The following is a 26,105-nucleotide window of genomic DNA, read 5'->3' as shown; positions in this document are numbered from 1 at the left end:
AATAAAGAGAAAAGCTTAATGCTGGGGAGATGCTCCTTGAGTGTGTTTGGAAGTGCTTGGTGCCTCCTTGTTTCCATGCATTCCCACAGCCCCAATAGTATGATTCCTGCATGAATAATGGTATCAATTCTTCTTTTGTAAACCATGTAAACTGTATTAATGGTTCTTTCTTTTTCTTTGAAGGATGAGAAGAACCAAGTTCTAACCACCAACATTTGGCTGCAAATGGTAAGTCGAGACAAGGGCAGTCCTCTCCTGTGGGTCTTCCTGCTGTGGCTTCTCAGATACTCCTGCTTGAAATGTAGGGGAAGCAGAGGGCCCCTGAGAAGAGTCAGGACTGTCCTCCCTAACTCCACACATGTCAATATGTGAAGTAGAATGTCTGCTTTTGGGTGTTTCTTGCTGCATCCTGCAGGGCTCAGTGCACACATGTATTTCACTAGAGGGTGATTTGGGGAAATTTTAAAAGCACTTCATGCAAGACAAGTAATAAAATGAAGATCTATATTGTCAGTAACCTGTCTATAACCTGCACCATAACTGGTCTCCAGAGCTCAGGAGTACCTGCTTACTCTCTATGCCCTCTAGATATGCATCATGGGAATCCTAGAGAGTTGCCTAAGCCAGAGGCTATCACAGTCATGCTTAGTGCTCTGGTGACCCCTTCAAGAATTCTGAAATGCTGTATTCCATTCATGGATTTTTAGGTTGACATCTAAAATTCTCACCTAAATCTAATAAATTGCAAATGATGTCTCTTCCAGCAAACTGTAAATATTGGCATTTAAAAGTAAAACTGTTAGTATCTATTTTAAGTGGAATCTAAATACCACAATGATTTGATGCCCATATCATTCATTTAGGAAATATATAAACAAGGCCTTCTTTAACTGCAGATATCTTGCACAGTCCCTTCCTTTTATTATTCCACTTGCATTGCTATGCCACTTTTCACACAGAACCTTATCCTAATGTTCTATAATTTCATGTTTGAAGGTTTTTTATCAATCACTCCATCTTGGTTCTCTCAAATGTAGATATTTACATAAAATTATCCTTTTAGACAATAAGTTATTTTTTTCTTCTGGATTGATTTAGGATTACAGTGATTCATCAAGGTGGCATTCATCTCTCTACCAAAAATGAGGCTTTATTTTAAGTTAATTCACATGTTAGTAGATGATGATATTTTTTATTACTAGAAATGAGACACTGATGCAGATTTCATCATCAATCCTATGATTTTTTAAAATAGATGCAGCAGTGTATCATTCATTAGGAAAGGTATTTCATTATAGCAATGTTAGTCAATTCCTTGAACTTCTTCCAGATTATATGCCAAAAATAATATAGTTTCATAGGAATATATTAGCTAATAGCTTGCTTAATTTCTCTTTCAATTTTGTTGAAAGCAAGGAACTAAAAACCACCTGATCTTTGAAAGTTTTTGTCACCAAGTTTTTAATACAATTCACACAGACACTGGTATATTAAATAGGCCTTTTGTTTGCTTCCTGGGTCAATATTCCAAGACAGGAGATAAGGGAAATTCCCTTTCTTTGTAAGGCAGAAGTCAGAGAAGTAAGTGTGGGGAAAGGGATAATCCCAGGTGGTTATTGGGCAGGTGAGTTTTAGTTTTAGGTTCACTTAAAGCCATCTGCTCTGTGTCCCTGGAGCAGGCTTTGCTATACATGAGATCCCTCACAGAACCTGCCTGTAATGAATAAAGCAGAGCCTTTGATGGATTTCCCTGCAATATTCCTTAGTGAGCACATCCTACCCTTAGCCTTTGCACACCTGCCCTCGCTTCCCTCCTTTTGTCTGGGCATGTTGGGCTTGGGTCTGTGCTCCCCTTGCAGATGGCCCCTCTGTCCTGGGGCCTGGTGCGAGCCTTGCTGTCATAGTTGTCCCTGTTGCCTTTAAAGTCATGTCATAATATCTACAAGTTGTTCTCATTAGCATACAGACAAACTGCAGTTTGTTTGTCTCCATTACCCTCCCCAGTGACTCTGGTTTCCTTCTCACCTTTACAGCAATGTTCCTTCAAGCAGTGTCCTCCCCAGCCATCCGTCCCCATTCTCTTCCCATGCATTCTCAGTTAAACTCACCTTTACCTGGCTTGGTGTGAGCAAATCACTAACCCCCAGATTGTGAATGCTATACTCTGAATAACGTTTTCTCCCCATTTTACTTTCTTTTTTTTCCAATTCTTTTTTTGCATTTTATTTATTTTTGAGAGACAGAGTGACACAGAGTGCAAGTGGGGGAGGGACAGAGAGAGGGAGACACAGAATCTAAAGCAGGCCCTAGGCTCTGGGCAAGCATTCAGCACAGAGCCTAACATGGGGCCTAAACCCATGAACCATGAGATCATGACCTGAGCCAAAGTCGGAATCTTAACCCACCAAACCACCCAGGCACCCCCATTTTTTTCTTTCTTTCTTTCTTTCTTTCTTTCTTTCTTTCTTTCTTTCTTTCTCTTTCTTTCTTTCTTTCTTCCTTTCTTTCTTCCTTTCTTCCTTTCTTCCTTCCTTTCTTTCTTTCTTTCTTTCTTTCTTTCTTTCTTTCTTTCTTTCTTTCTTTCTTTCTTTCTTTTCTCTTTCTTTTTTCCTTCCTTTCTTCCTTCCTGCCTTCCTGCCTTCCTGCCTTCCTCTCTCTCTCTCTCTTTCTTTCCTTATTTCTTTCTGAGAGAATGACAGAATTCACACATGAGTGGGAGATGAGCGGACGAAAAAGGAGAGAGAATCTTAAGCAGGCTCCATGTCCAGCACAGACCCCAAACTCATAACTCTGAGATCACAACCTGATTCAAAATCAAGAGTCAGTCACTTAAGTGATTGAGCCACCCAGGTGCTCCTTTCCCTAATTTTTCGGTGAAAAAAAAATTTTTTTTTAACTTTTTTTTAAAAAAAAAATTATTTCTGAGAGAGAGAGAGAGACAGCATGAGCAGGGGAGGGTTAGAGATACAGAATCTGAAACAGGCTCCAGGCTCTGAGCTAGCTGTCAGCACAGAGCCTGACGCGGGGCTCAAACCCACAAACCGTGAGATCATGACCTGAGCTGAAGTCGGATGCTTAATCGACGGAGTCACCCAGGCGCCCCTTTGGTGAAAATTTTCAAGCATACCTAATACTTGAATTTATGGCAAGTTTATATCCTCACCTCTTAGATTCTGCAATTAGCATTTTAAAATTCTTATTCTATCCCATATTTGGATATTTATTCATCTTTCTATTAGTCTAGCTTATTTTTTTTTAGTTCAGTTCAAAGAGGAATAGTAGACAGTGGAGTACTTTCACCAGCATGTTTCAGCCAGCTCTTTGACCAGGGTTTCTTTCAAGGTAAAAATTTTGCATACAGTGCGATGTACAATTCCTAAGTGTACCACTCAGTGACTAGCCAGTAATGCTTTCAACTCCTCAGTCCCACTGTCCCATGAGGAAGCAGAACTTTGCCATCACTACAGGAGATACCTGGTGTCCCTTACCTGCCAATACTAGCTCTATCCTTCCACTCTCCATCAGGGGTAGAACACCTTTGTTCTTGTTTTTCCAGGGATTGATTTTTTCCTTCCTACCTTGGGTCTCTCAGGAGCTTTTGGTAGAGTGAATTGATCCTTCTTACTGGAAATCCTTCTACATTTAGATACCTGCCCTCAGGTTTTCCTCCTAATTCTCTCATGACTCCTGAGTTCCCTCTTTTGTCTCTTCATCTCTGTGCAGTCATTCCTTGTCTCAAGAGTAGGAACATCCAATATCCCAGCTTAAAGCACCAACCCAACTGCCTTTCTGGTGCCCCTGCCTACATGGGGGCTCTTAAACCCAGTGTGTTCCTGACCATTCCCTTCTTTCGCTTTCTCATTTGCCCCCTCCATAGTGAAGGGAAGGGGGAAAAAAAATCTTCTCTACCCTTTAAGGTCTTCCACATGTATTAATATTTAATTTACATGAGACCAATTAAAAAGAGGAAAAAAAAACCCACAGAGTTTTATTATGTGCACATGGAGGCACAATAATAACTTTAACAACTTTGACACTTAAAGAAATGACAAAGGCAGATAGCTTTTAAACTTTTTAGACAAAGACAATAAATCCATGAGGAGTTAACAGGACAAAAAGCCTTAACTTCAAGAGCTTTAATTAGTAAGGAATTCTAAAAGGAATTTGGGCTGGGGTAGTAAATTAGTAAAAAGTCACAAGGGTTATTTAAACAGTCTTCTTGCCTCTAAATTCTCTATCTCTGGTAATAAGGATGTCTCTATCCCCTGATACAGGGAGAACACCTCTCACAAGGGAGATTTATTTCCTGCTTTCATTGGGACAGCGGAGGGTCTGAGTGTCCGTCTTGAACAAGCTATCTCTTAAGTAATTATTATTAATATATTATATATATTATAATATAAATTATTTTATTTAAAATAATTAGTATGACAAAAGTGGCACATTTTAGGCAGCCTGTCCTTGACCCCTACAATAGCTGTCTCTGTTTGGGTAAATGGTAACTCCATGTATTCATTTGCTCAGATGAGAAGCCTCAGAATCACCCTAACTCTTGTCTTTCACTCCTACCTCTGATCTTGACCTTCAAAACAGAACCAAGCTCTTACATCAACCCCATTGCTTCCACCTTAGTCTAAACCAGCATCATTTCTCACCTGTGTTATTATGGAGACTCCTAGCTGGGTTTTGTGTTTCAGCCCTTACCTCCACTAGCAGTGTCTGTTCTCAATATAGCAGTCAGTGTGATCCCAGTAAGAGAAGATGAAGGTTTAGCCACAGCCTCATTGGCACAGATCCTTCCAGGGGCTCCTGTCTCACCCAGTAGCAAGCTGAAGTCCTTGAGGTGGTCTTTGACTCTACCTGCCAGGCCCTTCCTTCTGCTACATCCTCCCCAGCCCTCTTCTTCTTGCTGTGCTCCCTGCCCTGCTTGATGCCATACACACATCATCTACCTCAGAGCCTTTGTAATTGCTCCCCCTGCCTGGAAATCTCTTTCCCCAAGAGCCACTTGCTTTTCTTTCTCACTTCTTAGTAGTATCTACCTGAAGATCACCTTTTCAGTGAGGTCTTCTCTGCATTCTTCTAAACCCTACTATCTCAAACCCTCATCTCCTTCCCCAGCCCACACCATTCTCTTCAACTCTGTTTTAGTCTTTCTGTGATGCTATAACAAAATACCATAAACAGGGTGAGTTATTAACAACAGATATTTACTTCTCACAGTTCTGAAAGCTGGAATTCCAAAGTCATGGTGCCACCATGCTTGGGTTCTATTCAGGGATCTTTTGAGTTGCCTTTTTGTTGTGTCCTCACTTGGTGGAAAGAAAGTGCTAATCTCATTTGGGAGGGCTCTCTCCTCATGCTCTGATATCCCTCACACTGAGATTAGAGTTCAACATAGGAATTTGGGGGAACACAATATGTATTCCATAAGTCTACTTCATTTTGTTTTAAAAGCCTTTGTGCTATCTTTTGTATTGTTTATTTGTTCTCTGTCTCTGAGTCTCCATCTTCCATCTGGAATGTGTACGCTGGGAGGGCAGGACTCCAGTTGTATTTATACACTAATCTACCCTCAGCAGTCACGGAATAACTTTTGTGGAATGAATGAATGAAACAAAAAACTCAAGGTGAACCTAGGAAGGGCTAAGATATAATGATACAAAATCAAGCCAATTCCACCTCACATTTGAACACTGCCATGTAAGGTGAAGCTCTGGGAATTCTGGAAGATAACGCAAATACTTCCTTTTTTATATAAATCCAGATATTCCCCATTTTTTCTATGGTACAGAGCTGCTGTTGACATTTTTTATTATATATAGAGAAACACCTAATATGCTTACTGCATATGCTCACTGCATATTAAGTCATAGACAAGTCTGTCTTCCTGGTGCCTACGTACTTAACCCTCAGTAAGCAAATGATCTTTAACAGCAAATATGATTTGGTAGTTTTTTTCAGAGAGTGTTGTTTTCTGGGAAAAAAGTAACTGGATTATTACTTATTGCATTGAGTTCTTGCTTTGTCACTGGAGACCTCTAAATTTCTTTCAAGCACAGCTTATTTCTAATTAATTCTTGCACCTGAAAGAATGTCTACAGCTTCATTTGTTTTAAAAATCACCTTTTTATCTCACTTACCTATTCAACTAATCTTTCTGAGTGCCTGCTATGGGGAAGACATGAAGTAGGTCATGTGAGGGGGACCCAGAAATGGAAGAGACTCAGTTTCTTCTTTTAAGCCTTTACAATCAGGCTATGCAATTTACAGTCTAACAAAAAGGTTAAAATATTGTGAACAAGTGACTCCCTAGAAGTATGGCAGGAGGCCAGCTGGTGGTGTGAACAGTGGAGTTCAGAGGTGGGAAAAATCTCTGCTTTACAAAAATGGAAGGGAGAGAAGGAAAGACATAGACCCTTCTAAATGTGAAAATCAGAGATCATTGGTGTGTCTAGATGCTCCATCATTAATTAATGCTTGTTTTCACATGCCTACCATCTGGAAACATGCTGGGTGCCTTTTTAGCTTGTCTTCTTACAAAGCAGGGGTGACATTTTTATCTGGAAGGTGGTATCTGTAGCTCATGTAACAGCTGTAACATTTGCTTCTGAATGAATTTTAAGGAATCACAAATATCTTGGGTTTAGAACAGACCTTAACAGGTATCTAATCAAAACTCTTTTCCCCTGGGAAGCTTGACATTCTTGCTGAGGCCACAGCATGAAAATAAGGAACTTGGATGCCACCATGGAAGGCTTTGGAAGTTGTACCAAAGGGCCATTTATAAAGCCACCATCACCTAGAATCCTGCTTGTTATGTTCTTCAGCTGGTGACCAGCCTGGCCTGACCTAGCCTGAATAAAAGGCATGAATAAAAAGCAAAGCTCCATATCGAAGACCAGCAGGGCAGGAAACCCAAGGGAGGGAGAAATATGGACAGGAGAGGACAGAAAAATCAAGGAAATTGCCTTCAGCCACTTTTCTTTCCTAGAGCTTCATGTTGCTGAATTGCTACATAATCTTTTCCCCAGGGCATTTAAATTCTGAGGTCACTATTCTGTAAATTAGAGATTTTCTATACAGTTAGAATAGAAGCGCAGAAAAGTAAAATAAATTAATTAAATTCTCTTTTGAGTTACAGTTTATTATTTCGTTTTCCTTTCCTTTACTTCCCCTTGATTTTGCAGGACTTTCTGATTATTCAGATAACCTGAAGGAAGAGAAAATTGCTACTCTTTATAACTCTTCTTATTCCTAGGAGGAAGCAGTTGGGATAGTTTCTCTATAGATTAGTTTTATCATTTTGGGAGGGCTGTCAGATATGATCTGATTTAATCTATAAGAAGAAGTAGCAGAATCATTTCAGTTTCTGAAGAGACAGTTGAGCCATCCAAAGACTTGCCTGTGCTTTTCAAAAGAATCTGGCTTCTCTTATTATGGAATTTTAACCATTCTTCTGACTCTATATTTTTCATCCTTATGTTTATTCCCTATTTTTTTATTTCCCAATTATGTATTCTAATTATGGAATGAATAGCTTTCACATTGTAGAGTGTTAGGTTGTAAACCATGTTTACTTATAAAATATTTACCTTTTTAATTGCTGCATTCTTTACCACTTCATCTCTGAGAAATGCTGCACCTTATTTTCATACACAAGCTAGCCAGTGGATTGCTTAGGGCCCTCATAACAACCCATAGTTAATAGTGATTTCAATCATTATGTCACAGTGGGAGAAAAAAGTGCTGGGGGCTGGAGGAAGAAGGAGACCCACTTTATTCATCTAAAATCAAAATAGTTGACTGGAAGAATATTCAAAACATATATGTATGGAGTTTTCCAACACCAAGTACATGCTGTCTTTCACACCAACAACCAATTCTCTGATTCTCAGGACAACTGCTGGGTAAATACTCTCTACTTGGAGTGAGCATCAGATCCTACAAGTTAAGGACTCAGTCCCACAAGACTATCCCCACGTCAGATGCCAGCTGCAAAGGAGGTGTACAGGCAACCCACACTTCTATCCATCAGAGTTTGAATGCATAACAGCTCATGGATTTCAAGAAAAACACTTTTGTTTACCAATTTATTATAAGTAATACTGGTCAGGAACAGTTGAACGGAAGAAATGCATAGGGCAAGGTGTGGGGGAGGCCCAGAACTTTCATGCCCTCTGTGGGCTAGTTACTGTCCTGGCACTTGCATGTGTTCACCAATCTGGAAGCTTTCTGAATCTTGTCATTCAAGAGTTTTCATAACCCAATCTCCATTCTCTCTCCTCTCCCTGGAGATTGAGGTTGGATGGGGCTGTAGGTTCCCACTCTCTAATCAAAGCTTGATCTCTCTGATGACCAACTGCATGTTGGCTACTTGAGATGATCTGGGGGCCCCACCCTAAGTCACCTCACCTCATTAGAATAACCTCAGGGCGGCTTAAAAGGGGCACTATATGAATAATAAGAGACACTCCTATTCTCAGGAAATTCCCAAGATTTTAGAAACCCTGTGCTAAGCACCTGGGATGTAGACGAAATATGTTTCTTATTATACCATAATGTATTTAAAAAAAAATCAAAACAAAACAAAGAAAATGTTCCCTTCTCTTTCATTATCTTGCCATAAATATTTCCATGCATGTGCATGCACACACAAAGTTTCCTACTGGCTCAAGGCAGGTGCTAATGGGAACCAATTCTGAGACCCATGGGAGAATTAGGGTTCTATGGTACGTCTCAGATCAAGGGCCCCTTACTCCCTTGTACGTCCCCTTAACAACTCCACATAATCCTGTCTTGAATATTTAATGAGAAGGAATCCCACAGAATTAGGAAGAGAAGGAAAGGCACAGACTCTTCCAGATGCTCTGGGAGTATTGGTATGTCTAGACTGACACTTATTATCAAGTACCCAATGTGCCAGGCACTGTCTGTAGGAAGATTTTGTTCAGGGCCTCTTGCCCTCCAGTGACATGAGTGGGGAATGAGTGCTTTAAAAGGATAAAAAAGCTCCTTCTGGAACTCGATTATTTACAAACCTCTTTACACATCCATTCTTCAGAAATGCTCATGGAAACCTGGGGGGGTCTCCTGCTCCCAGGGCACACAGCCCCAAGGTTTCTGCTCTGGCTCCCAGTGCCTAGTTGATGGGGCTTCTGCACCTTTACCTGTAGCTTGGTTATTACAGCTCTCCTGTCCTGTAGTATCTTATGAAATGGAGAAATTCCCCACCCCCTTTTTTAAGCCATCATTTGTCACATGCCTACCACGGCCACATGACTTACCTAATGCTGCACACATTTCATCCTTCCAGCACCATTGTGCCCTTTGAAGCAGGCATCTGTGAGGAAGCTGCAGGTCTGAGAGAGGGATCTGCCTTGTTAAAAAAAAAAATGCAACCGAGTAAACTTGAAGATCTAATTGACTTTATTAAAGGATATGTGAGTTGGGCAGCACTCCATATAGCAAGTAAAGGGAGCTTTCCATTGTACAAAATGAAAAGGTTTTATAGGATAGAGGGTGGGGCAAGAAAGTTATAAGCAAGAGAAAAGAAAGGATTGTTTCAGGCATGGAAACCTTACCTTTTGGGAAAAGGCAGAGGGTTTATCAAGCAGATTATCTCATCTTCCACTGGGGGATGGACAGGGTCCTGTGACCGACAGATGACTTCACTGAGGGTGATCAGAAAATTCCTGATTGCCCCTTTAAGATTTAGATTTCTGTGGGAGATTGAAAATGCAGTTAAGTGGGGCGCCTGGGTGGCTTAGTCGGTTAAGCGTCCGACTTTCGCTTAGGTCATGATCTCGCGGTTCGTGGGTTCGAGCCCCGCGTCGGGCTCTGTGCTGACTGCCAGCTCAGAGCCTGGAGCCTGTGTCTTCCTCTCTCTCTCTGACCCTTCCTTGCTCACGCTTTCTCTCTCTCTCCTAGAAATAAATAAAAATATTTAAAAAAAAAAAGAAAATTAAAAAAAAAAAAAAAGAAAATGCAGTTAAGTATTAAGCCCCAGTTTGGTGACTTGGCCTAAGTAATTTTGGGCCTGTGTTTTTGTTGTTGTTTGTTTTTAATGCTTATTCATTTTTAGGTGTGTGTGGGGAGAGAGAGAGAGAGAGAGAGAGAGAGAGAGAGAGAGAGAATCCAAAGCAGTCTTTGCACCGAATACAGAAGGCCTGATATTGGGCTTGAACTCAAGAGCCACGAGATCATGACCTTAGCAGAAGTCAGACACTTGGCCTACTGAGCCACTCAGGTGCCCCGGGTTGTTTTAACATCCTGCTTGAGCTCACACAGCTGGACTCTGCCACAGCCTTGGTGTAAACCCAGGTCTGCCTGGTTTCCACAACTCTCTGCAGCCCCTTTTCTGCCCTGAGGGTGGGGGAGACCCAATTTGGTTTTTGAATCAGCAGATGGGAGGCTCCTTCAGACAAGATGAACAGCCCCCATCTGCCAGTGGAGAGAGATTGGGTTAGAGAAGCAGCAATGGTAGAGCCTACTCAGCACTATTCTTGAAGTCAAATAATGCAGTTCTGAGTCCCGACCCAGTGGCTGACTGAAAGGATGTTGCTTCTCTGTTCTCTGGTCTCCCCTTATAAATAGGAAAAATAATCATACTGATATCCCTGGATCATGGTAAGCAAGGTGTACACATGACACTGAGCAAACAAAATGGTCAGGATACATGCCCATGGGACACATGCAGCTAAGATGATAGGTCACGTTGGAGGAGATGTGAAGTTGCTGGGGAGGCATACTGCAGCTCACACATGGTGCCATCTGAAGAGGCTGAAGTCTGACCAACCAAGTGGTTCTACTTCCCTGCCTTCTCTTCCTGTTTTGCCCATCACTTCAGCAGGTGGGGGAGATGGGCATTTGCCTGCCATGCCTACCTTCACTATGGGAGCCCTATGACCATGATTAGCATGGTGGCAATTGTGGCGGTGACAGGCATCCCAGGGTGAGATATGAGATCCTGGTAAGGAAGGCACAGGTGTTGAGTGTGGAAGGGCTTATCCCCTTGGTAAGGGAGAGAAAAGAAGGAATCACTGGGAAAATGGTGCAGAGACAGACCAGGCTGGAGCAAACACAGTTTAGTTTGTGCCTAGACATTCCTGAAAACCAGCTTCAACAAAACTGACCCTTCTGGGTACTGTCCTTCTCCTCCCCTTGCATCTCCTCCCCTCTTATCCCCTCCCCTCTACAAACTACCCACATCAATTAAAAATATCAGTAGGGCGGCTATATCCTAAATGCCCCGGATGATTTTTCAGCACATTATACATTGACAAATCTTTATTCTCAGAGGCCCATGGCTGTAAAGTGACATTACTCACCTGGCTATTCCCTCTCATCTGACTTCATATGGTCCCAGAGCTGGGACAGCCTTTTCAAATGGCCTGCCTGTCCTCTCCAGAGGATGGTGAGATCTGTGGGACGTGCTATGTGATGATCTATAATGCCTTGGCTACAATTCCCAATTCTCGATAGTTATGAAAATTAAAGAATTTTTGTCCCCTGTGATGTTGTTTTTGTAACTTAGCATCAAACTCACTGGGTCTAAAATTAAACTGAAATAAATGTGCAATGGAGGCATTTATTTTTCTTACTTAGTATCAGTATGCACATTTTGCTGCAGAAATAATGATATGTTTGATGATGGGAGTTGCTTTGATCCCAGCTGGAAGTGAGGCATCACGTACCTTTCTAAATCTGAGAAGGTCTGAGATCCACATCGTGGGTGGCCCCAGGGAAATTGAATACAGGATGGGACATTTACTGGGGGTCTGCCTTGATTATGGCACATTTGTAGGAGATGCTGAGTCCAAACAGACCTGCAACCCTGGCTCGATGTTGCTGTTTGTATAGCAGCGTAGGTGGGATCCTACATGAGCAGTCTTTACAGAGCTTGTGGACCCTAGGTAGGGCTGGGCTGTGTGGTCCTGACAAGGGTCCCTAGGCATGGGCCTTCCTCTGTCAAAGGTCACTCAAGAACCAAGAGCCTGACCTCAAGGAAATGCACTTGTGTTGGTGAGTTTATGACTATTTCCTGAGTCCCCGTCTTCAATCTTGTCCTGATTCAGGGTTTTACTGTCAAGACTGTGTGTTTGCATTTTGGGGTTGTGGCATCAGAAATGCTGTTCCTGCATGAAAATAAGGATTCCAGTCCAAAAACACATCCTCCTTAGAGGCTTCTGAGAGGTTCCCCAGCAGCTGCACAAAGTTGTTTCATGGAAATAAATATTCTTCATTTTTCTAGCTTAGTTCTTATTCCAGTTGAAATAAGTGAATTTATTTTTTCAAAGTGTCCTTTCAGTAGAGAAGTTTGAAAGCAAAACAGTTACTCATTTGGCTAGGAAAAAACCCATCTGCTGTGGGAGGGGAAGGCTTTAGGGCATGCAGTGGACCAGAATTAACTTTAATGCTACTGTCTGAATGTGGTCATGGTGACAGCAGGATCTTAAATGTGATTTTTATGCTGTTCATGGTCATTTTGCAAGAGATTATTTAATTCTCAGTTTCCGTATATTTTGTAGATAACAATTCAATTATGTAAATAAGTATCTGGAACTCTGTTTGGCCTTGAATGTATCTAATAATCCCTTATAAGATATATTAGTAGGCAAGGAAGCAAAGTGCTGCTAATGTCATTGTCTGTGTGTGTTAGTCTTGGACAGATCACTATTTACAATGGAATATGTCAGAATATCCAGGCGTGAAGACTGTTCGTTTCCCAGATGGCCTGATTTGGAAGCCAGACATTCTTCTCTATAACAGGTAAGCACACTGGGCAAATGGAGAAATGGTTTTATTTTTGTATATATGTAATAACCAAGCATATTTGAATATTTTATAGAAGTGCCAAACACATTATCTGTAATTTGAGACCGTTGCTGCCCGTGATGCTTTGTAAATGGCCAGGCCTTTGAGAAGCATTCTGACCCCCTCTCCCATGTTCTCTGGCTTGGCATGCAGGCTTGCATTACCCAGCACTCTGCCCAAGATGGCCACGTCTATAGGGCTGTGCATTATAGGAACATATATACTTTGTGCATATTGGCACTAAGGCGTTTTCACATGTGGAAGTATCTTTGCACCTGAATGGCAGCAGTTATGGTCACAGCATGTTTCTGACCCTTGGCATGCATGATTGAAGTCCACTGTTTGGACCCAGGTGCTCACCTGATCCATTTCCCATTGTGCATTAGGAGAGTCCTGCTGCCTGTAGTTGGGTGCATAAGTACCTTCACCTCTAGCTGTGCTGAGAAGCTTGTGATACAAGTGGAGTACTGGATAGAAGAAAGACAGATAACAGTCATATTCTAATATGGATTAAGAGCAGGACTCCTGCACCTGTGGCCAAGAAGTGAGAGATTCATAAGTGAAACGGGACAGTCTGATTTGTAGACCCGATGCCCAAAAGGCAAGTATTCAGGCAGGGTAAATTTCTCGAAGCACCAATTTTTTAAAAAATTTTTATTTATTTATTTTTGCTAAGCTACATAATCAAAATAAGGGGATCCAGAGGATCCCTTCTCAGTAAGGTTTAGATTGTGATAACAAGCGTAATATAAAAGAAAGATATTTCCTAATTGCAACAGCTGCCTTTGGTCCTAAGGAGGCCCCATGCCTTCCTTAGAAAACAGTGTGACCATTGGCCACTGTCCTTTGTTGTCACATGGTGATTCTGGGACCAGCTGATGTGTTTGTCCTACACTGACTGTTTCTAGAAGGCTGAGTAATTTCATTTCTTGTGAAGACTTTTTTTTTTTTTGAGATAGAAATAAAATAAGTTTTTATTAGAACCTCTGTTTTATTCAAAGAACTAGATCCATTACTTCTGAACCTCTTTCTCCAAGTCTCTCTCAACACCTCAAATCACTCTTCTAACATTCCCTTTCTGATCAGTCAGTAAATATTGACCATGCACCCACCATACAGTCTGCAGCCCCCCAGACTTCCTGAACTTAAGGCAAACAAATCAGTGCTTCTGTTTCAAAGTGACAAAGTCATGGGGACCTATCAGAAGATGGGTGATAGGGCTATACATGGCTCAAACTGAGGCACAGCCGGACCTGATCTTTGGCATTCTGCCATCTCTCTTACAAGTATGAACTTGTTTCTTCCCATGGAAGGTGTTCATAGAACTTTTAATTCTGTCTTTCTTGCTGGCACTTAGATTTCATTTGAATCATTGGGCCTGTTTCTAGAAGAATATGATTCCCTTCTGATTTGCTGCTACTGCTCAGCTTCTTAAATTAGTTCAGACACCTGAGCTCTGAAACATGTCTAAAGTCAGAGTAAGTGGTTGTCCCTACTGAGTAGGTGAACCACATGGAACCCTATGGCTAATCTTTGGGTCATTAGTTTCCAAGTGCTGACATAACAAAAGACCACAGAAATGGATTTTCTTTCAAAGGCTGAAAATCCAAGATTAAGGCATCTGCAGGTTTGGTTTTTTTTCTGAAGCTCCTGTCCTGTAACTTGTAGATGTCTGTCTTCTCTCTGTGTCTTCACATGGTCTTCCCTCTGCACAAGTCTGTGTTCTCTGATCTATTCTTGTGTGGACAACCATCACATTGGATTAGAGACCACTCAAACAACCTCATTTTAACTTAGCTACCTCTTTAAAGCCTCCAAATACAGTCACATACTGTGGAACTTCAACATATGAACAAATGTGAATTTGGAGGGGAACACAATTCAGCCCCTAAGAGTTGACTGCTTAAGGACAAAGAGGCAGCATTGGAGAAATCTGGGTATAAATCTTAACTATAATATTTAGTAGTATATACACGTTAAGTCTCAGATTCCTCCTTTGCAAAATGGGGGAGATGCCAGCTTCACAGAGTTTGGAAGGGATAACTCTGCATATGTACCAAGCATGCTTAGTATGGTACTTGGCAAAGACTGAATGCTCAGTGATGGTGGTTGTGCATTTATAGGCATGGTGATGAGGATTTCTGCTCAGAGTAAGATGATATGACAATTCAAAAAGAAATGTCAATAATTTTTTTGTATTTTGCCTAATTTAGTTCTTTTTCATTTGAAATCAAGAATAGATGTTACAATGTGGTAGAATCTTAATGAGTTTATAGAGATAGTTCTTATCAGTTATATGTAGGACCTCAAAACCTAATACATAAAATGTTTGATGCTTCTAATGTTCTGGCCAATGAAGAGTTACCATGTATTCTGAATGCAAACTGAATTTCAAGGAGCAAAGATGCAGTCCCCACCTGCTGTCATCAGAGAGCAGGCCCTCAGAAATAATGCTACTCCCCCATATCTGACCCAACTGATGGTCAGAACCCCTTTCCTCTCATGTTTCCTCTTGAGCTCTAAATAACTATCTTTTTTCTCTTTTCCTCATCTTCCTATTGACCACATCCACAAGCTTCTATCATGGAATATGTAGAAGCTGCCTCCTCTTCTGCTTTAGTTTTTCTGAGAAATGGGATATAGAACTTCCTTTCTGAAGTAACTGTTAAATATATGGCTTGCATGTCCACATGGACATGATGTAGCATAAGCAGGTTACAGAATACATGTAAGCCAGTCATAGACACAGTGTCAGTTATCTTTTGATGCTTGAGAGGCTCTCCTGAACTTGATGTCTTAAAAAATGTATGCATATTACTTCTCACCATGCTCTGGGCTGACTGACCCATGCGGTGGCCTGTCTGTTTAAGTCAGTTGTAGGCAAAAAGCGGGGGGCTGGGGCTCTGATGGGCTAGCATGTGTGGAGCCACACACACCCCCAGATGCTGGTGGGAGCTCAGCTGGGACAGTTACCTGTGCCACCTTTACTTCTTCATAAGCCTTTTCCACTGGACACAGGCAACCCCCAGTGTGGTGGCAGGAAGTACTCAGAGAGGAAGCAAATCGCACCTACCAGGTTCCTTAGAGACAAGCACAAGATTCCCAGAACAGCCCTGCAGAGTAGGCAAGGTCTCAGCCTGGATCAGGGAAGAAGTCAGCCTCACCTCTCTAGGACACACAGGGAGGGAGGGAAAGGAACACGAAGGTGTGCTCTATGGAAGGGAACAGGTGAAACAGGAAAACCAGATTAGAGTTGTGGGGAGAATGAAGGAATAAAACAGACATTTGTAATGAAGGAGCACTCAGTTAAGTGCACGCTGGAGGGACTGGTAGGAGGGAGAGAGAGAGTAGGTAGGCAAGCAGACAGAGTTTCCAAACACAGAGTGATAAGGATTATCCCCTGCCTCTATTTGCTGGCTTCCCTCTGCTGTCTGGACACAAGTCAGATGGCCTGGCCCACAGTGGTGAGTGGTCCAGTCCACCCCTGCAGCTGCCTCTTACACCTACTATTCCCCAGCTAGATGTTTGTCTTTCAGCTCCTTTGTGTTTCTGGACTCTTTTCCACTACAAGACATTTCTGTGAGCTCCCCTCTTGGTGTGGAAAGCTCACCCTTCTCTCATCCCTCGGACCTCAGCTTGACTCCCCGTTTCACTGAGTTCCTAGTGTGTCTCTCTGTCATGCTATGTCACAGAAAGGTGTTCCTGTCCCCCATGGCACATGGGCTCTGCCTCCTTCCACCAGTGGTCTAGAGAGTGCTTAATCAATATTTGTGCCTGGACATTATGGAAGGAGGAAGGGGGAATGCAGGAATTAAGAAGGGGGAAAGGGATGGATCTGTGTGACATGGGTGCTGCTAAGAACAGTAAGAGAAGAAAGGAAGGAAATCATATTGGCAAGCTAGAAAATATGAACCTGTGCCTGAGCCAAAAAATTGACACAGGAAGTAGCAAAAACAGGCTTGAATTTAATAGGATCTTGACCTTCTGATATTCTGTTATTGGAGATTTTGAGAGATGTTGAGCTTAATACTTTCTGCCAGCTTCCAGGCACTCCAAATAGTATGTTCTCTCAGTAGGCTTAAGTGATGGTTCATTAAATTGTTATGTTTGCAGGGGGAGCTTTCCCTTAAGGAGGGGGGCATGCCATCATTCTGCATAAGCCATGGTTTTGAAAGGAGCATTGATTCAGGTTAAGGGAGGCATCACAAACATGTTCGTCACATTTCTTGCTCAATTCTGGTTTGATATTGGAGTCCAAGCTTGAGCCACTAATGGTTTTTGGGATATAATACATTTTTCTGTGTTTGAAGAGGCTGGGTCATTGCAAAGCAGCCATCTTGGCATCATTTCTGGGATGGGCTGCTTTATTTCCCTGATGGATGGTGAACAAGTTACAGTGCTGCCAGCCAGCTGGCCGGGTTGCTCTGAGGAGAGGACGGGCGCTGATAAAAGCATCCCTGCTGGATGCTGATCCCAGTACTTTCTTGGTTGCTTTATTCTGCTGTACTTTAAGCCTGCAGTTCAAGGATTTTTCTGAACACAATCCTGCTCAAAGTGAATGGCAATTGTGGATAGCTTTTCATGATTTTCCCATTTGGGCAGAATAAAAGGCCTCATTCTTATCAGTAGTCAGCTTGCAGAAGAAAGCCTGAACTGCTGTGACACCTTGGCTGCCCCTGCCTTCACTGTGCAGCCATAGGCAGCTACCTCAGTCTCTCTGGGCTTCTCCATTCTTAAGCTGCTCAGTCAGAAAATCCTGTGATAATAGTGGAATCTTTGTTGATGAGTATATTTGAAGATGTTTTTATTGGCTCTGTATTTTTAGGACATGAAGTGTCAACCACTCCTTTCATATAGCCTGTACAAAGCTGTATTTGCATATCTGCAGACTCATGTTTGCCTCTGAGATTAGAGCCCTTTGGCTATAACCCTCTTTCTGTCACATACTCCCATGACCCTGTGGCTGGTAGCAGAGCCTGGAGAGGGGGTGATGTATGCAGGACATGCCTGGGTGCACTGTGATCCATCTTATGAAGGTTAATAATTGTGTGCTGATCAGGCAGTCACACAATGCTGATCAGTCATCAGGGAGTCTGATTTGGTTCCAGAAGTCAACTGACAACAAGTATTTCAGCATATGGTTTATAGAATTTTCTTTTAGACAAAGAGAGAGAAATAGCACTGTGAGTGCCAGAGGGGCAGAGAAAGAGAGGGAGAGAGAACCCCAAGCAGGCTTCACACTGTGAGCACAGAGCCCGATATGGGAAATCAAACTCACAAACTCACAAACCATGAGATCATGACCTGAGCTGATACCAAGAGTTCAATGCTTAACTGAGCCACCCAGGTGCTCCTAATAAGTACATGGTTTATTTGGGAGAGGAAGTGAGTGAGAGAAGGGAGGGAAGATAATATATGCATTAAAAATGCATTAAAAAGTAGGCTACTGCTCTAAGCAGTGGGACCCACTCCCACTGGAGACCTCCAGTGAGACTGTTTACCTGTCAACTGCCTTCTGTGATAGATTGACAGCTGCTTCCAGGCATGGCAGCTCCCTGACACCAGCTCTGCTTGCCTGCCCCATGCATGGACTGAGTGCATGCTGGTGGCCAGAGCCTCAAGCCTCAAGCTGGGCTTAGAAAAGGCAGCTGCAGGGCTTTGTGTCCAAGAAGGACAGCTGTTGACGTGGTCAGCTACAGCACACGTGAGTTGCACACTCAAATTTCAGTTGTTGTCATCATTGCCTGATTGAAGTTCCAATTCTGACTCCTGATGGGGAGGACAGCAGTGAAGTGAGTAGAAAGGAGAGCTTCATAAGGGCTTAGGATGTTTCTGAGCCAAAGCAGAGAGGAGACAGACAGGTAGCAAAGATAACAGAGAAGAGCCGGCACCTGCATCCTTGTAAGTGGATGAAGCCCCACGGTAAGCTTCATGTCTTATCATGGTATCACATCAGTCCACATAAGGAATAAGATCTTAGGGAGCAGATCTCTTATTTAATTTAATGCCTCTTGAAGAAGGTTACCCAGTTGGTGTTCAAGGGCCCAAATTACAGTCGTGGCTGGTCTGGGGCTGGGAATGGGAATGGGAATGGGAATAGTATTTTGGCCATCACCAAAATAATATGAGTTAGTAGGTCTTGGATGCAGCATGAATCTCGAATTAAGCAAAAGTAATTTTGCAGCTTTCAACCTCCCAGAGAATGAGGTTTTGGGATGTGTTGTTATAGAATTATCCACATTATCAAATATTCTAACGTAATCTGGAGGGAGGCTGTTTCTAACAAGATGTGGTGGGAAGAGTGGAGCTGTCCCGTTTTTAAGAAGTGAGTGGAAGTGACCACTCTATGTGTAAATCTCCAAAATCATCCTCTGAGCAGTCTGTCCAAACCTCCCCTTTCTCATCCCTGCCCCTTTGATGTTTATTTTTAATTTGTTCATTCACTGAACCAATATTTAGTGAAGGCTTACAGGCTGTTATCACATACTGTCCTAGGGTCTGAGGACACAGCAATGAACAAGCCAGACAAAAATCCCTGTGCTATAGACAAATAGAAGAGGGGAGCACACAGGCCAGATATCAGGGATTCCACAAAAAAGAAAGTAGGGAGAGCATATAGGGAGTGGTAGAGCCTCAGGTAGGACGTAAGCCAACAGAAGAGCCAGAAAGAAGTGGAGGAACAAGTCATAGAGCATCAGCGAGGTAAACATTCTTGATGGAAAGAGTAACAAGTGCACAAGGCCTTTCACGGAAGGTTGTGGAAAACCTTGTAATGTGAGAACAAAACAGACAAAAGAGAAAGATGACTGAGTGGCCTATGGCATGCTATGTGTGGTTACAAACACCTCCCAGGTTATCAGAAACTATCTTGGGCTGTGTCATGGTGTTTGAACTACTTTACAACTCTGTAAGTTCTAGGAAACCAAAAGTAATGCACAGGATTCCAGTTCATAAGGAAGCAAATGGATTTTGTCTGGTGGACTGATTCCTGTTAACAGATCTGATCCATGATCCTGGCTGCCTTTGTATGTGTTGGCTTTTTGGATGCTTCTTGGAATTGGTTTTTGACACCTTGCTTGTTCCCTCATTAATTAATGACTTAAGTAAAAACTTTGACACATGTTTATATTCATGCAAGTGTCATTTTTTTTATCTTTGAAAAAAAATGATCTTTTATGACCACCCTAAAATGGAAGCATGCCATCTGGGTCTGTCCAGGAACACAAGGGGTGGTGTGGCTGGAGTACATGGGTGGAGAAGGTCAGAGAAGTGATGGGGTGTGCCCCAAGTGTTGGAGGTCTTGGCTTTTACTGTGAGTGAGATGAGAGAGGCTCACATCCTTTCTGTAGAATTCCATTTCTTTTTTTTTTTTGCTCTGAATAATTGTTAAAATACTTATTAATATTCTTCATCTGACTTCTCCTTCTGCTATCAACTGATTCCCATCCCATGGTTATTTTGTTCAGAAGTTACCTGTTCTTCTCTGCTTGTACACTTCTCCCAGCTCATGGCAGTGGATATGTTTTGCTTTTATTATTTCCTTTAGCTTCTTGGAAATGTTGAGGGAGGGAGGGCACATGAACACATGTTGTCATTCAGCCATTGTCAGCCTAGTTACCTGTCTACCTAGCCTGACTTGGAGCCCAGCCTGTTTGCACTGGAAAGCGTGGACTGTCCCTAGTGGACCTTTGGCACCTCTTCCTGGTTCCACTTTTTCTGCAAAGGGCTGGATGGCTCCAGAGGCAGTCTTTACATCCACATTTTCAGGGCAGGAAACTGGTGCTCAGAGAGGTCCAGCCACTTGCTCAAGGTCACCCAGCATGGTGTGCCTGACTCCAGAGTCTCATGTCCCCAGGCTGGCCTGCCTCTGGTCATACTTTTTTAGAGCTCTTTTATTTTCCTGTAACTTAGACAAAGCAAAATAATTCCTCTCTTTCTCACTCTGAGCTGACTCTGCTTTTAGACCTTCTCTGGACTTCTCTATTGTCTTTCATTCTGGAAAGGTGAGTCTGTCTCTTCCTGGTTTCAGAGCATCTGACATCCAACTTTTCTTTCACCAAATCCCCTGCCAGCCAGAGCAGGATGACAAAATGCAAACCACTGTGCAAGTATTTGAGCAGAATTTCAAACAGAGGGCCAGGTGCTGCAGTGAACAGAGTTTTCTAGGGACGGCTTTGCGTCCAGATGACCCAGGCAAACTGTCTTTCTGCCTCTGGTGAAGGCCAGTCCACTGAGTGCCAGCCCCCTCCCTCCACCATGAGGGCCTCATGAGACTGATTGAGTCAAAGAGCATGGCTTTTGGAGATGAGCTTATTGATCTTAGTGACATCGGACACAGAGCCAACATGATTGTAAGGGTCTGTGTAATAAATATATGAGACAAGAATTCGATGGGAAGTTCAGTCATCATCATGAGCTGCCTGAGAGAAGGACTAGACAGGTAGCACAGTGGTGGGGGCCAAGGTCAGCTCTTGCCTGTCCTCCTCAGACTGCTGTGGGAGTCCCTGCAAATTTCCACTGCCCACTCAGGGCTGTATTCAAGGCTGTCTGCGTGGAGGAGCACATAGGAGTTTGTTATTCAGAGGAAGAGACTCAAGAAAGAGAAAGTGGCCCTCCCCAGCAAGCCTTGAGAGGCTCACCTACAGAATGCACTGCCCAAGCAGAACGTGCCTCGTGGAGTATATGAAAGCCTGGAGAAGCGGGGACTTTAACTTGCAGGGCAATGGCACAGGCGTGATGTAGCTGTTGCTGTCATTACCTACTATGTGTGAGATGCTGTGCTTCCAAGAGGACACACATTCAGTGTCCTGGAGACCCTTGTAATCAGTTAAACATCACTTTACCCTGGATGGCCTCATCTGATTTGATTTCATGGCTGGGAATTAAAATCCCCAGTTCATCTGTTTCTGAGATTAGATGGCCTGTGCACAGAACCACAGCTTTGACTCCAGGCCTTTTTACTTTCCCCAGGGCTTAACACCTTCTTCCTGAGTATTGACAAGGGCTCAGAAGATCACCTTACAGGGGAGAAATGATGTGTGCCAGTGATCTGGCATCTTAGATCTGGAAGAGGGAGAGCCTCATTCAGAGGATGGAGGGAAGTAGTTGTCTGTGGGAGGATGGCTGTACCAGACCTGTCTGCCTGGGACAGTCCTGGGTTTTCTGTCTGTCATCCTGGCACAGCTGTGAATAGTGCCCCTTTCACTTCTAAGAATGACTCAGTTTAGAAGATAATTCATGTGGTCTCCTCATTTTGGGCCAGTGGTTATCTAGAGAGAACAGATAGCGCATTTTTGTGAGAAAATATGAAGTTAGGCCATGACACATACCTCTTTAAAAGAAGTGGGGGGAAAATCCTACAAGAGATAAAATGTTGCAGGCATGTGCTTTGAATGCAAGGGAGGGGATGAAGACTAGGATAAGGTCAGGATGAACTATAATGAGGAATTCACTTCAGTCTGGTCAGGCTTCTCCTCTGGAACTGTCCCTGACTGGGCCACTGTGTACCATGGGGACTTGGTGTTACTAAGCAGTATGTCACATGGAAAAATCAGGTTTAGCATTCTCCTTCCTCCCCGCTGGCCAGTGATCTCTGTCAGAGAGACCACATGCTGTACGCATGTTTTATCCCATGTTACTGTGGCAAATATCACATGGAGAGCATCAAATTAAAATGAGCAGATGCACTATTGGGGCCATTACCTACGTCTAGTAGGGAATTGCTGGAGGTCAGAACTTGGGTAATTGTGCTGGGAGCTCACACTATTTGGATTGATCACTCTTCCCAACCCTAAGTACATGTATACATCACACACACACATGCACACACACACACACACACACACACACACATTCTGGTTGTTTGGGGCAGGAGTGTTGGGTACGAGTTATTAAGAAATACATGGATTTAGCCTGAGAAACAAAATAACCTAGAGATTATCATTCTCCTTTTTCCTTCCCTTTCCATACCAGTCTTTCATGAAGAATTATTCAATGCTAATTGCTCAAGTTGTCTTTTAGTATGGTTCATGGTCTTTTATTTAAAATAAATTTTGCATTCTTAGTGAATCAATCTATTATGTTATTTTATTTATGTATCCTGTATGGGTTTGGGATTCCATACCAGAAGATTACACATGGACCCATTTAATACTTTAAAAAGTTTGTATGAAACTAAACTAACTACTAACGTAAACCAAAGAGCTTGGTTTTTATTTTGAGGTGTTTTTCTTTAAATTTTCATAAATGGTATGAGGTAACAGTCTACCTTTATTTCACTTTCAAGAAGAGGAAATGATTGTAACATGATTTAATGAGCATTTCATCTTTTCCTCAGTGAATTGAAATGCGACGGTTCTATTTATCTCTTCATGTGCCAATAGCATACTGAATACTAAGCAGGGTAAACAAAAAGAGACATATATCTTGAATATCACACTGAAATTTAAAAACATTGAGGATGAAGAGAAAATCAAAGCTCTCGAAGTGAAAAATCACTGTAACAAGAAACAAATTTGCCCAGGTTAATAGAGCATTACTTTCTAGTATTAGAGGGAAATTCTTTTCAAAAGAAAAATATTTTGCTGAGCTGAATTACCCAGGCAAAAACTAACATAGTTTCAAATTTGTGAAGACTTGAGTGGTTTACATACTCAAGGATACACTCAACAAAATGGGATGAAACTCAAAAAAAAGAGGCAAGTATAGAACACAGTCTTGAGTTGTTATCAAGGAAAATGCTAAAAGTCATAGTTAAGTTTAAATATTTGATAATATCTTTAAATAAAATAATAACTAAGAAGTTTGGGTCAGTAGGAGATTGAGATACGGGGAAGTATGACATGAAGTTTGGTATTCTCTGGTTTGTGTATGGTAAAAATTCCCCTGTTAAATGTACAAAATGAAAAAAAAAAGTACAAGTAAATTTTTGTGTTGCATATTTGAGTAGATATTTGAGGAACAGAGTGGTATTATAAATTTCAAACCATTAGATACAAAATAAATAATGAGAAGAATTTGGCTGGTACACCAAAATGTAGGAGTAGAAAAATAAGAAATAATATGAAAATGTATGATAAAATGACAAGAGAAAAGCAGAAATAAGTTAGTATAGTCACTAATCACAAAAATGCAAATAGATATATATCCCATACAATTCCTAAAGTAAAATAGACTCTCAGATTTAGTTTGAAAAAAACAAAAAGAGGGGTGCTAGGGTGGCTCAGTCAGTTCAGCATCTAACTCTTGATTTTGGCTCAGGTCATGATCCCAGGACCCTAGGATCAAGCCCAGGGTTAGCCTCTGTTCTGAGAGTGGAGCCTGCTTAATATTCTCTCTCCTTTTCCCTCTTCCCCTCTCCCCCATTCTGTTTCTGTCTCTGTCTCTGTCTCTGTCTGTCTCTCTCTCAAATAAATAAAATTTTAAAAAAGAAAAAAAAAACAAAACTTAATAATGTGCTATATACAAATGACAGATTTGAATAAAAATGATCCAGCAGAATTAAAATAAAGGGATTAAAAAAGTTTTTTTTATGGAAAATGCCATGAAAGACACCTGATTGGCAGTGTTCTTATTCAACAAATAAAAGATAAAAGATGAAAGGCTTGAAAAGGAACAACATAATGAAAATTTAAATAAAAAATAGAAAGGCATGAACAGGGACAAAATAAATCTTTTTATATTGACTAAAGGCAAATTTACTGAGTAAACAAAGTAGTTATGAACAATTACATGGCAAACAATGTAGCTTCAAGATATTTACAACTAATATGGATGAAATACATAGGAGAAATGGAGAAAATCAGAATTTTAGGAAATGTATGATTAATAAGATGAAATAAAATAGTTGATAAGACTGAACCAAGAAATAGATTTATACCCAATAAACAAAAAAAATTTTTTTTAATTTTTTTAATGTTTTATTTATCTCTGAGAGAGAGACAGCATGAGCAGAGGAGGGTCAGAGAGAGAGGGAGACACAGAATCTGAAACAGGCTCCAGGCTCTGAGCTGTCAGCACAGAGCCTGATGCGGGGCTCAAAACCACAAACCGTGAGATCATGACCTGAGCCGAAGTCAGAGACTCAACCGACTGAGCCACCCAGGCACCCCAGAAATAAATTTTAAAGACACAAAACAAACATACATTTAGAAATGAGAAAATCAAAACTAGAATCTAGTTCTTTAAAAAGAAAACTCTAAATGAATAAATGAAAGAACACACACATGCGCACGCCCACACACATATAATATCTGATTTAAATGGGTGATTTTCTAGGGGAATACAAATTACTAAATAAACCTAAAAAGTAGAAAATCAGAATAGATTTAAAAATACATTAAAAAATGGAAAAGGTAGGCAAAGATTTGCATTTTAAAAGATACATTTTTACTTTTGAATTTTACGTATTCAAAGAATAGATAAATTTACATTATATAAATTATTCTAGAACATGGATAAAAGATGGAAAATTTATGGAAATTTTATAACTGTTATAAATTAACATGGCAAAGACATCTCAATAGAAGAGAACTATCAATAAATCTTGCATGTGCATATGGAATGCTGATATTCTAAATGAAATACTGGCAGATGAAATCAAGCAGTGCTTAAGTGAAAAAGACCAAATAAATTTTATCTCAGGTATGCAAAGATGGATTAACTTGATAGGTTTGCTAATGGCATTTACTACATATCCATGTTAAACAAGGAAACAAAGACAAAATCTCAGTTCACAGAAAAATTATTAAATTCAGCTACAATTCTTGATCAAAACACATTACAAACTAAGACTAGAAGAAAACTTTATCATTGGATAAATATTATCCACATGAAAACTCCAACAAACATAACGCTTATTGTTGAAAACTTAGACGGATCCACATCCAAGTCAGAGATAAAGTGCAGATGCCAGATATTCCTGCTGTCAGTGGTCTGCTGGAAGGTCCTCGCCAGAACAAATTAAAAATAAGAGACCTAAATATTACAGAGCAAGACATAACACTGTCATTGCTACTAGTTGATTATCTATCTAAAAATAGAATTAGCTGACAGATTTTTTACTAATAAGAGAGTAGAGCAAGGAAGACGAGATAGCAGCTGAGTTACATCTCAGTGAATAGCAACGTGGACTAAAAGACCCCATTTACAATAGTGAGGATAACCGTGAGACGCTGAGGAATAAACCTGGTACAAATGTGCCATACCATTGTGAGGAAAACTATAAGAACTCACCAAAGCACCTCAAAGAGTGAAACCAGCCAGAAGTAGAATGTGTGTTCTTCTCAACC

The 26,105-nt window shown here is 41.5% G+C and overlaps 1 protein-coding gene across 1 annotated transcript in view; it reads left to right on the top strand.

Annotated features, from left to right (window-relative positions):
* CHRNA7 (cholinergic receptor nicotinic alpha 7 subunit) overlaps nucleotides 1-26,105 on the top strand; it is a 115,187-nt gene that overhangs the window by 46,247 nt on the left and 42,835 nt on the right. The window contains exons 2-3 of the mRNA XM_039224344.1: nucleotides 184-228; nucleotides 12,662-12,771. Coding sequence (XP_039080275.1) covers nucleotides 184-228; nucleotides 12,662-12,771 — 155 coding nt within the window. The remainder of the gene's footprint in view (nucleotides 1-183; nucleotides 229-12,661; nucleotides 12,772-26,105) is intronic.

The sequence above is a fragment of the Hyaena hyaena genome, unplaced genomic scaffold (genome assembly GCF_003009895.1).
Source record: "Hyaena hyaena isolate Hyena2069 unplaced genomic scaffold, ASM300989v1 scaffold_1611, whole genome shotgun sequence".
In the NCBI taxonomy this organism is placed as follows: domain Eukaryota; kingdom Metazoa; phylum Chordata; class Mammalia; order Carnivora; family Hyaenidae; genus Hyaena; species Hyaena hyaena.
Note: the sequence above shows the minus strand (reverse complement) of the source record. Positions and strands in the feature narration are given on the sequence as shown.